The 13,434-nt window shown below is 34.0% G+C and overlaps 1 protein-coding gene across 1 annotated transcript in view; it reads right to left on the minus strand.

The window, feature by feature from the left end:
• Positions 1-358: 358 nt before the first annotated feature.
• LOC137629276 (uncharacterized) overlaps positions 359-13,434 on the minus strand; it is a 28,159-nt gene continuing 15,083 nt past the window's right edge. Inside the window, exons 5-11 of the mRNA XM_068360537.1 lie at positions 10,692-10,878; positions 6,520-6,656; positions 5,662-5,809; positions 4,820-5,016; positions 4,304-4,459; positions 660-788; positions 359-467 (exon numbers count right to left, since the gene is read on the minus strand). Of these exons, the coding sequence (XP_068216638.1) occupies positions 417-467; positions 660-788; positions 4,304-4,459; positions 4,820-5,016; positions 5,662-5,809; positions 6,520-6,656; positions 10,692-10,878 (1,005 nt within the window). The 3' untranslated portion in view covers positions 359-416. The remainder of the gene's footprint in view (positions 468-659; positions 789-4,303; positions 4,460-4,819; positions 5,017-5,661; positions 5,810-6,519; positions 6,657-10,691; positions 10,879-13,434) is intronic.

Consider the following 13,434-nt stretch of genomic DNA (forward strand, 5'->3'; position numbering starts at 1 on the left):
CATAACTCTCTAGCGGTAGTATCTCAACGGGTGTTTATGGCTGTTTATGTTTAGGGATTGGTTTGTACCAAATAGTACAATGCAATCACGTAGCAATTTAAACTACCAGAGGTCTCCTTTTACAATTACATGATTAACATTTTTTTCAATAAATAGTACCTGTAATCTTACCTAGTGTTAATTTCTACCTCTTGAAAGTAACACGTTGAACAAGCCTATTCAACTTGATCTCCAAATTATTGATCTCATAGAAGAAAGTGTAAAGTTTTTCAAATATTTAATTTTCTAATAAATATAACTGAAAGTGGGTAAAAGATATAACCATTAATAAGTACTTTTTAATTTACTAGAATCTCGAACTAACCTCCTATGATCCTTTTATAAAACACCATTGTCAGCATCCAATCTCTGTCCAGTTATTCGCCATTTGGGTACACCCCAGACACTGCTTCTTCTATCTGGTATTGCTGGGAAAACATGACAAAGATCAATAACTATTCTTGACATCTACGAGATACTCAACAACATAAACAATTAAATGTTTTAGGAATAAATTGCAATTACAGTAAAGTAAGAAAAATCAATTAACGAAGAATCCAAATCTTGAGGAAGGTAGGGCCTGCGAGAGAAAATTGATAGTTTTATCGTGAGATACTTACTATAATGATGGAACACGCCAACACCATAGCTCGCCCTGGGATATCGAGGGATGTCGGGAAAGTGATGAAGAGTTTGCTATCACTGTATACAATGCCTCCTAAGTCCTTTGGCGTTGACGTTACTACCACCTGGTAAAACAAAGAAAAGCGTTTGTCCTGTTTGAATGTGATCGGATACGGAAGTTCTACAGGCGAGCCCACATTGTCTATAAGTTTAATTGTCGTGGTATATAAGGTCTTTTAATCATCTATTTGGAGATGCGAACACGAATTATACAATAGCAGGCTGTCCAATTCACAAAAAAAGGGAAAATCAACAATCCTCTTAATATTCTCAGATGAAATATTAAAGCAATTAATAAGCTGGTATACCTTCTAACACCTATGTATTTATATGCCAATATCTAAATAGATCCCTTAGTTTACTGGTGTCATAGCTGTTTATCCTCAAAATCGGTAGGCTATCATTCAATTGAGCATTCTTATGCATTTAATCAGAAGAATTATGATTATATTTAATGTTAGTCATACGCAGATCATCATTGCAAGTTGAGAGGGCTACTTTTCGTCAGCACGTATTGGGGATAAAAATGTCAGTATAAACAAGCACACACATATCCAGAGTACATACTGTATATATATATATATATATATATATACAGAGAGAGAGAGAGAGAGAGAGAGAGAGAGAGAGAGAGAGAGAGAGAGAGAATAATCTTATAATTTTACTCAAGGTGTTTATTATTCACGATACCGTTCAAGCATTAATGGCCAAGATGCTTGCACCATTCTCAGTGTAATGCTTACATCGTTTTTTTATCAGACAAGATGATATATATATATATATATATATATATATGTATATGTATATGTATATATATATGTATATATATATATATATATATATATATATGTATATGTATATATACATACATATATATATATATATATATATACATATATATATATATATATATATATATGTATATATGTATACACACACACGTGGTGCTTAAATGTAATAAACCAGATGTAATAATAATAATAATAATAATAATAATAATAATAATAATAATAATAATAATAATAATAATAATAATAATAATAATAATAATAATACGGAAACATTAAAGACAGTAATAAAAACCGGTTTTAGGACATTTGCGTCCCGGACATTTGCGTACCGGACATTTGCGTCCCGGACAATTGCGTACCTGGACATTTGCGTACCCGGACATCTGTGTCCCTGGACATTTGTGTACCTAGATTATTTTCAAATAAATTTGATGGAATTGTAATTATATTTTTGTTTAAGAGGGCTATTAAAAGTTTAACAAATAATTCAGAATGTATGAATATACATTTTAAGAAATTATTCTTGTTTTCAGGAGAATATTTTTCCAATAGTGGAATTGCAATTTTATTTTTTTTTTAAGTAATAGTAATCAAAAGATTAAAAAAAATGAAATTATAGGTTAAACAAATAATTCCAAATGTATGGATATTGTGAGCTATCCCTCTTAAGAAATTTATCTTGTCTTCAGGAGAATATGTATCCAAGATTGCCAGGATTCTCTTATTAGCAGTTATATTTTTTTGTCGTGGAAGAACTCTTCGTTGAAAGTCGCTTTTTTACTTTGGGGCAATGGCCTCCTCCTTTTTCAATATTTCAGTTAACTTCTAGATAGAGGAGTGTTGACAGGATACCGAATATTGAAAAGCATTATGCAATCTCTCAAAACTATTAATAGACATTGGCAACTGGTTAATAACACTTTCTCGAACACTCCATGAAGCTATAGCAAAAATTGGTTCCATCCCTATTCCTCTTCGCAGTCTTACTTGGCCAATATACGTCATCTCAAAATACTCGATAAATTCTTGAGGTAAATCATGCCAGAATCAAACGCAAGGAACTTTCCCCCAGTCAAGAAAAAAAAAAGTAGGATTCCGGAATCTCAAAATTATTTATTTGCCGTGGGATTGGGGGTACATTATGTGCCTTTTGTCTCCATCGACGTATATTTCTTCCCCGTGATGAAAAAACTGGCAGTTTTGAAATGGAATACTCATCTTCATTAGCGATCGTTTCTCCGATAAGACTTCTTGATGGTTTATACGTTAACACTGAAGTATTTTTCAACTGGGACATAGCTTCTTGTGCTTTGCCTTCTGCAGCTGAGGAGCCATGACTATGCTCATTATGGCATGTCGTAACTAGGTAGGTCACTGTATGAATTCTTTCTTTGCAAGATCGCACTAGACACCTCCTGTATGTTTTTGTTTCATCAGAGTTTTTCTTATGATAGTGGTAACTGTAATTTTCATTGTCCACAAATATTTTTCCACCAGTGTTAGATTTCCGGAACTTAGCCATAGGTTCCGAATTTCAAAATATATAAAATCCTAATACCAATAGATGTTTTTGTTACACACTGCTGGCAAGAACTAGAATTGCTAGCTTATTTTTCTCCTGCTTTAGAAAATATTTATGTTTTATTTCTGGTAAACTACCTTTCAGCTTGTTTAAAGCTACTCAAGGTATTAATGAGTGAATTTCTATACCAAACAATTCTTGGGTTTATATATATGTTTTTTATATATGGTAACTATCTTTAAGCTTATTATTGCTTGTTTAGAATAAAGGTAAGGTGTAACTGAGAGAGAGAGAGAGAGAGAGAGAGAGAGAGAGAGAGAGAGAGAGAGAGATTTTAAAATACGGTAAATTCAAAATATTTCGGATACTTATATGTCCAGGTACACAAATGTCCAGGGACACAATTGTCCCAGTACGCAAATGTCCAGGTACGCAAATGTCCGGGGACGCAAACGTCCAGGTACGCAAATGTCCGGGACGCAAATGTCCGGTACGCAAATGTCTGGGACGCAACTGTCCGGCCACCATAAAAACCAAATGTGGAATTAAAGCAGATTATGGCGATCGGATTCGCATGTAACAGTTAGTCATTTGCAACCTATTTCTATCAATCTCCATTGAATATTTTGTTTCTAAGAAGGCAGTATACTGTGTATTATTAAAGGCTAAGTGCACTATTACTATGATCATTATTATTATTATTATTATTATTATTATTATTATTATTATTATTATTATTAGTAGTAGTAGTAGTAGTAGTAGTAGTAGTAGTAGTAGTAGTAGTAGTATTTTTATTATTATTATTATTATTATTATTATTATTATTATTATTAGCTAAGTAACAACCTTATTTTGAACAGCTGGATGCTATAAAGTTTAGAGTTCCAACAGGGAAATAACCCAATGAGAAAATGGAATAAGGAAACAGGTACAATAATGTGCCTGAGTGTACTTTCAATCAAGAAAACTCTAACTCAAAACAGTAAAAGACCACAGTGCAAAGGCTATGGCACTACCCAAGACTTCATAACAATGGTTTGATTTTGGAGCGTTCATCTCTTAGATGAAGAGATTACCATAGCTGAAGACTTCTCTTCTACCCGTACCAAGAGGAAACTAAACGTCGGTTACATGACAGCAGTTATTCTATATACTATCAGCTCAGCAAACAAAAGAAGTTTCGTCTGTTTTACCATTACCAACCATTCAAATGTGATTATTATGTTTTCCTTTAATAGTAAGTGCAATTTAATCCAGTAAGTAGTACCTGGTATGACCTGTCGTAGCACGAGCAGCAGCCCATATCAAGACACTTGATGTTACAAATGCCTTCTCCAACTGTAGATTTTACACGGAAGTCACTGTCGATGTCTCCCGAAAAGGCGCCAAGTTTCATGTCGGGACCAAGTTTAACCTCTCCTTCCTATGAGAAAAAAAAAAAAAAAAATTTCTTTTTTTTTGCCTTATTGTGAAGGGAAAAGTAAGGTGTAAATTTTGTACAGTATACTATTTAACTATTTCAATATATCGATTTCCTTTAATGACTGTTTCTTCGAAGTTTAAAAAGAGAACTTGAAAAATAATTTTTGGTTTATAGGCCTCTTCAGATAACGCGACTTCTCATATAAAGAGAACTAAATTTTTCCTTTCTTCCATCATTGCCTCTATAAATCATCTATCACTTTGGTTATTTTGTTTTCACAGAACACATCAACTAATATCAAAACCTATCACCATCCAGCAGCTTTAACTATACTTCAATTAATATACCAAAGGGACCTACAACAGTGGGAATCCCGCTGAAGATGGGCCAGTTCTCGCAGATGTGAATGTCGAAAGAGGGCATGAATGAGTGGGTGGCCACTCCAAAAGTTAATTTTTGTCCGTCACGGCTCCGGCCTCCCAAGATGGGCGCGTCCTTCGGAGTAGTTACGACGTAGAGGATGGCTTTCCCTACGTTTCTGATGACGTATTCATCGCCTAAAGGAAGGAAGGAGTTAAGGTAAGAAAATGGTTCAGAATCGACGTCATGGCAATTAAAAGTCACCAGGGACTTTAAAAAAATGTTACTCTCTGATATACAAGTTATATTTTAGTGAAAAAAAAAAAAATCAAATGCAACTTCGTTCACACTATTAATGCTATTCATACTCACACATGCCAAGAGATTAGATATGAACATTTTCAAAGTGTTTATGGTGTAAAAACAATTAATCTGCTGGAGAACGTTAGGAAAAAGTTCGATGAAATAGTTTTTAAGATGTTTCTTTTGGGGGAATTATATATACCACTTGGAGACATACTGTAGGTGAATGTGTGATTGTGGCTTGATTAGACATTAAATACCTAGTAATAAATATTTGCACGCATAAAAAAAAAACTAATCGTGCTTATTGTATGTCTGTCATGCCCTGAACACCAGTGCACGAGGGACAAATTACAAAGACTTATAGTTCGAAGTAAATCCAGATATTGATCGCAGCTTAACATTACTTTCCAATCTTATCCTTCTACTCTTGGTAACTATATCACGTAACGTGATAATCATGATCCAACCCCGGCCTCGCGATGATCGCCATGATTGTGATTAGCCCTCAGGGATCTCCCTTTGGAGTCAATAATTACCATATTTAGTTCTTCCAGCTATTCTCGGGCTAATGGTCGCCGTGGGGACGTCGGCCAGGAGGTTGAGTCCATGGTACACCCAGCGGTCCTCTAGGGTGGCGAAAGGGGGCACGGTTTTCCCTTCGACGGATGGAAGGCTTTGGTTATCCTGTGGATGATGAAGGGTTTAAGGAAAGAGTGTAGAGCAGTGGTACTTTTTATTCTTTAGGTTTACCCCCTGAAGAGTAAAAATATACCACTGAGAGATTACCGAGATACAATACTTGGATTATATCACAATATAAATTACATTGTTTCTCTCTTCCATACGTAATTTTAAGGGATACACAAGAATTTATAAAATTTCCAAAGGGTAAAAAGCAACAGAAAGGTTGGGAAGTTCTGGTGTAGACGATAGCAATAATGGATCTCTGTAATGGGAGAATTTACTGGATTATCAGCTACTGTACAATACACAAAAGTATTAAGAAATACCTTTGGGATTATTGATAGCTAAAATAGCTAGTGAAGTGAAAAGTTACCGGAGACTCATTCAGTCATTCGTCTTTACAATAATGTAAAAAAAAATACACCAATGCTTTAAGAGATTGTTTTTGCCATAATGTTGTTGATACCAAATCTATAACGGTCGCAACGCCACTACCTATCTATCTATTTTTACATATATGGATTATACAAATACATATATACATATATTTATATAATATATATATATATATATATATATATATATATATATTCGTACACATGACCTGATATCGAGAATGATCAAATGGAGCCTAAGGATAAAAATTACCTTCTCTGCATCCTACAGCTCATGTTAATGAGTAACTTTTAAATATGCAATCGTTCACTCACCTCAGAGCTTTTTGAACTCAAAAAGGAGGACAACAGTGAACCGGAATAAGCACTTCGTTTCGACTTGGGTTTATTTCCCGCGTAATGCACATCGGCCGAGTCATCGTATTGTTCAGTGCTTTTGCTTTTTCCCAGTCCTGAAAGGTAAAAATAGGATGAGCTGGAAATTCATTTCATTAATGGGAATTCAATGGGTACACAGGTGTTTTTTTTTTTTGGGGGGGGGGCATAGGTCAGTAGAAAATGGTTTTAATCTTCCTAAGATGTTGAAATAAACTTTAGGAACATTTGAACACGAAAACTCTCTCTCTCTCTCTCTCTCTCTCTCTCTCTCTCTCCCTCTCCCTCTCCCCCTCTCTCTCTCTCTCTCTCTCCCTCTCCCTCTCCCTCTCCCTCTCCCTCTCTCTCTCTCTCTCTCTCTCTCTCTCTCTCTCTCTCTCTACTATAGTATATGCCTGATTAAAAGTTAGACTATTTGAGTAAAGCCTATTCCAAAAATACATTGAAATCTTAAAATTCCTTAACTTGCCTTTTTTTGTTTTTTAGATTATTAATAGAAGCAATCATTCCCGAGTACATGGTCAAAGATTCAAGAAAGACAATACACAAATGGTATTTAGGTAGGTATTATTTGAACGGCCTGCACTGAAGGTGCGGGCCACGGGCCCATAAATCAAAACCACTTTATATGTGATTAATTGGATGATCATAATGCTATGTTAAAGAACACTTAACTGACAGAAGATGACGTCCGACTCTGAGGCGGTACGCAGTACTATGCCTGCTCATTGTGCTTTAAATACTGTATTTATCTGATGAAACTGGAGTGTCGTTACAAATACAGCACATTCTGTTCCAAAATAATTAATTCTACGGTATGTTCTTGCTATCTAATTAAACAAAAGAGAAGTTGTTATCTCAAATCGTCACTTTTCAACAGGATGGTTAAAAGTATATTAAAAAAAAAAATAACTATTGTACAAATATCTTTCCAAGCTGAGTACATCGACGGATATTTATGAAAAACACTTAAGTTGGTGATTTAACGCATTATTAATCAAGGCAAGAAGGAACTGCGCACCACAATGCTTACAAAGTGAGTGAAAGAAACTGACTATCATGTAGGTATACTCGTATTCGTGTAGCCTGCCAGGAGCCATGACCATCGATCTGGGAGACCGTAGGATATGCGCAGTTAAGTATCCTGGACTCTCAAGGATACGATGACCTTCGTAAATGTTATTTCGTACTACGAAAACTCTTATGTTATCTCTCTCTCTCTCTCTCTCTCTCTCTCTCTCTCTCTCTCTCTCTCTCTCTTCAGATTAACTTTTAATACGTATCTATGTAAATGTATTTGATTATTAGAAAAGAAAGATATAAACAGGTTTATTGAATCGACAATAATTTATAGCAAATGTCATAAAATATGGAATTTATTGATACTCAATTGTGAAGGCATGAAGTTTATAGAGATCTTTAAATTGGGCATAATAATCATAAAGTTGAATCTTCTCTTAAATGGAAACGGGCTAAAAACGGAATCTTATGTAACTACAAAATACAAATTCTGGAATTGGAAACCTCTATATATTATATGGGTCTTGAATAAAAAGATATTAAAAGTAATCTGATGCTTATTCCATACTTATGACGTTAGGAAATAATCATTTGAATCATTATTACTAATATATTTAGATTGAGCTTGATACAGTTTGGGAGTTTGATACCGATGAAACTATAATTAATCAATTATTATAAATTTTCTTCTAAATAATCAATTTGAATATGCTGCATAGTTAACTTTACTATATGAGTTCAAAGAAAGATTTTCAATTTCAGAGCACTTGAACACGAATTTTGAAATGATAATAAGGATATGGTAGAAACAAAATCACATATTCTTGAAAGGTAAAAATGATCATCATGATAATGAATAGGCTCAGGAACATAGCTCGTGTGAAAAGCAAGTACAAATAGTGACGTAATAAAGAAAAATATGAAATGAGGAGAAATAATCGAAAGGAGAATAAGAGAGGCGATAACATCCTAGGTTCAACAGGTTAAAGTAACAGGTGAGACACACGAAGCGATTTCGTCTGTTATCGAAATATTAACAGAAAAAAAGAAATGCAACAAACGCAATGGAATGCTAATGTATTGCAAGAGTAGGGAATTGTTGTTGGTCAAATATATAACCTAAACATAACCACATCTATCTACTTATCTATTGACCTTGATATATATATATATATATATACACACACACACATATATATATATATATATATATACATATATATATATATATATATATATCTATAAGTGTGTATACAGAGAGAGAGAAAGAGAGAGAGAGAGAGAGAGAGAGAGAGAGAGAGAGAAAGGTCTATGTATTCGTAAACAGCAAAAGTCACTGAAGTTCAATATGTATATATGCTAATAACCTGCAAAATACATATAAATTCTCGGATTCCCATGGCAAAATGTTTCTTAATTGCTTTAAATAATCAAATCATTCCAAATTTAATTCATGAAATATCATCTTATCCCACAACTTTGCGCCTATTCTTAATGTCTTTTCTAAGACATCTCGCACAAAGACAGTATAGTATCTATCTATCTACCAATCTATCTATCCATCTAGCTATGCACACACACATACACAGACACACACACACACACACACACATATATATATATATATATATGTATATATACATATGTATAAACTGTATATATATATATATATATATACATACATACATACATATATATATATATATATACGAATATAAATATATATATATATATATATATATGAATATAATATATATATATATATATATACATATAATATACAAACACATATATACATATATGTATATACTGTGTATATATATATATACATATATATATATATATATATATATACACTGCATATACATATATATATACTGTATATATATTTCATCTAAATCATCCGAGAAGCGTAAAGGTATGAATCAAGCTCTCCCTTTTATGGGTAAGATCTTTATAACAGCAGGATACCTCTATACTCATTGCCAGATAGAAAAAAAAATCAATATTAATTGGTTGACTCATTTCATTTAACGCAGTAGGACAACAAGTTGGAAAAGTTAAGCTATATAAGGCAGGAGTTTATATTGCTCGTTTAATTTCCTTTGAGGAGGTGTCTAACTTAACGCTAAGGGTGGTATTTCTTAAGAGCAATTCCTTTCCTCACTGGACTATTTTCCCAGTAGGAGCCCTTGGGCTTATAGCATCATGCTTTTCCAACTACGATTGTAGCTTAGCAAGTATTAATAATATTGATAATAATACCTGTGTATTACGTCTGACGTAAAATACTCTAGGTTTTCTAAATATCAATTCGGAAAAACGGGAAAGTTATTACGTATTGATGGTATGATAATTAACATGTGCACTAGTTTTTTTTCTTTTCAAGAAACGCCATGCTTCAAGTTTTTACATGACAAAATCCAATATATTTTAGGAACAGCAATCTATCCAAATCTTAAAGAGAAATTAATCTATCTTAATTGCATAGAAACACACTGACAGCAATATAAAACCAACACTTGATACCCTTAGATAACACACAATTTAGTGGAACATTTAGGAACAAAATTTATGCAAATGTATTCTATGTCTATATCTGATTAGGGGATTAAAATCTTAACTAATAAACACCAAATTATTGGTATTTTCAGATTCTGAATATTCAAGTAACCTATGTATCTTCGAACTTATTTGAACTGCTCTTTTTTCTAGTTCAACCTACCTGTATTAAGCGAAATGTGTTTCTTTGTATAGGAGTAGTAAGGGGATCCACATAAACATTAGAGTAGTGTTAATAAAAAAAGGAGCCAAATAATTCAGAGTAAGGATTATTATTATTATTATTATTATTATTATTATTATTAGCTAACCTATAACACTTGTTGAAAAAGCATGGTGCTATAAGCTGAAGGGCTCCAACCAGTAAAATAGCCCAGTGATGCAAGAAGATAAGGAAACAGCTGGAATATAGTGTGCCTAGGTGTCTCCTCAAGCACGAGAACTCTAACGTAAGACAGTGGCGGGCCATAATACAGAGGCTATAGCACTATTATTAATGAAACAGAAAAGACAAAATGTGGCACTCCAACCTGCTGGGCGCTTTAAATTTTTCCTATTTAAAGCTTGGCTGGTGGATGGCTCGTTGATCAGGCTAGGAGTGTCATTACACGTAATGGTACTGGCATAGACGCTAAATTCTTGATAAATCCAGCGATCTTCTAATGATGTCAAGGGTGGTGTACTCTCCTTCTTATATGACGAGAGTTCGATGCTTTCCTGTAAAAGATGCTGCAGGTAACTTACAGATATAAGGAAATAATTTTAAGCTATTAAAAAGGGCCAAGAACATTTATTACTACCATAAGTAGGTGGATTATTTTTTATCATGAAAACATATTTATTAGGTTTTTATTGAGTTTTTTTTTATCTTTATAAGAATTGAATATATCTTTATAAGAATTGAATAAATACTTTATATTGAAATATAAAGTAACCTAATCGGATGTATATTATCTCTCTCTCTCTCTCTCTCTCTCTCTCTCTCTCTCTCTCTCTCTCTCTCTCTCTCTCTCTCTCATCCTTTTAAAAAGGCAGAAAAAGCTACGTTAAATATTGGGAGGAAGCATAAGTCAAGGAAGTCCTTATTTATACCCTAAACATTTGACTTCCTGCTGAAGGTTTGTTTGGATTGTAGTTCCCCAGGTCACGGTCATTGCTGCTCGTTATTCAAAGATGTTGGCATGTCCAAATAAGATGGCAGCTTCCTTTATCTCATAAGTTGGAAAGCATCATTATTGGATCTTTTACTAATAAGAATTGAGATTTACAGGAAATTCCTACTGGTAATAATTAAGGAGAACATTGCCTTAGCTTAGTGGGCTGTTTATTGGTAAAGGTATACAAAGGGTAGAGCAGTAATTGTGACAAGGAGAGGAGAGAAATTTAGAACTTAAGAGAATCACCAATAACATGTGTTAGAGTGTAAAATATTCTCAATGATCTTTTATTTAAAATACGCTCCACCACAAGAGAAGGATAGAGAATTTCTTTGGGGATTAGGTTGTATGAAACGAATAGAAATTTGGTACTTTTGGCAGCTTGATTGGGAGCATCAACACAGGGTGACAAGGGGTGGTAACTGCCAAGGATTTGAAGAGAGAATAAAAAAAAAATATAGTAATCCCAACAGGCTGTGCTGTGTTTAATTTAATTGTAAATCACGAGACGTGTCTTGAAGTCATGAAGTGGCAGATGGAGTACCAGTGGGAGCTCATTCTTTGCGTTGTTCTCAATTCGACCATTACCCACAAGTGATGAATGGTACAGAACTAAGGGAGTAGCAAGTGAGGCTAACAATAGGCTTATGTTCTAAGGGGAGCTTCTAGGATATCTTTGCAAGGGCATATTAGGTTTTACTCAACCACTAATTGTGCCATTTGTCTCACAAGCAATTTAACCTCGTTGGGGATAAAACAGATTCTTTAATGTCCTGGAATGTATACCAAAGGAGAAACACTTTCATGGGGCTTGAGAGATGTAATTTCAAGAGTTGTTGTGAAGGACAAAAAATTGCTGTTGGGGGGGATTACAGCCGTTTCAGGCGGAGAAGGGACTCCCTAGCTGTAGAAAACTACCTCGTTCCCGTGGCTGGTTTCTGATGCGAAAGTCAGGCTCTACTCATGAACTATGAACATTGTTTTATCGACTGCTCAGGCTTTGGGACCATACTACCAGAGCCTTCTGGCAATGTTAAGCCCATAGTTCTCGGAAACATGACTGCTGGGTGTAAATAAAGTATACCCATTACCTTGTATCCAAGGTTCAACATAGTTTTTCCGTTCTTTGGTGGTAAAGTTCCTTGAGAGTTTGGTCTTCAAGGACCTGTAGATATGTATTTTTGCACTGATAGGATTCTCTGTAGCTTTCTCAGGATTAGCAATCAGTGTCTATATGTTGCTGACGGAGACAATAGCATTTTCAATTAGCATTAGGAGATAACTCATGTCATCCTCATATTCTCCGCCACGATAATTGTTATTAATGATAATAGGTGGCTGCACAAGTGACTGTAAGGATTACTGATTAAAACCAAGGGGATGCCAGTACAGACGAACCTTCTTACCAAACAATTCACACGATAAAGCAACGTTCTTTGAAGTGTCAGCCATTAAACATATTCGTGTAAGGAATGCACGAAACCTAATACGTGTACAAACATCGAGAAATATTGGCAGTGAATCACAAAAAAAAAAAAGCTAAACAAACTATAATACACAAAAGTGAACTGGCTATGATCAAAACAAAAATATTTTGAAGTTATGATAAGCGTGAGAATAGAAAAAATATGATAATGTATTGAGTTTTACAGTAGCTGAATGTGTGGGTAAATGCATTGATGTAGTATATGAAATCCTTTGAGTTACTAAGATCAAGGCTAAAATGCAATAAAAATACACGAATGATCTTACGCCTATCTTTAAAGTTAGACCACACTTTATATATAACTACAAGAAACTAATTCTAATACCGTACTCATGGCGCAAAATATATAACTATTTCAATCATTAAACTGAACTACTATCAATTAGGATTAAGGGTTTTATATTACTCGAATTTGACATTGTTTTTACCAACTAAACAATAATTTGATTAGTTAATCACATAGATACTTGAATGCCATTTTGGCAACCACATATAAAAGATGTACGAAGGAATACACTAATTTTAATCAAGGGCTACTGGGCAGAGGAATATCTTCCAGCATGTTACAGTTTGATTTCTTTATAAAGAGGATTTTGGTAGACTATTGATAACGCATTCATTGAAAGTAAT

The sequence above is a fragment of the Palaemon carinicauda genome, chromosome 37 (assembly GCF_036898095.1).
Source record: "Palaemon carinicauda isolate YSFRI2023 chromosome 37, ASM3689809v2, whole genome shotgun sequence".
Lineage (NCBI taxonomy): Eukaryota > Metazoa > Arthropoda > Malacostraca > Decapoda > Palaemonidae > Palaemon > Palaemon carinicauda.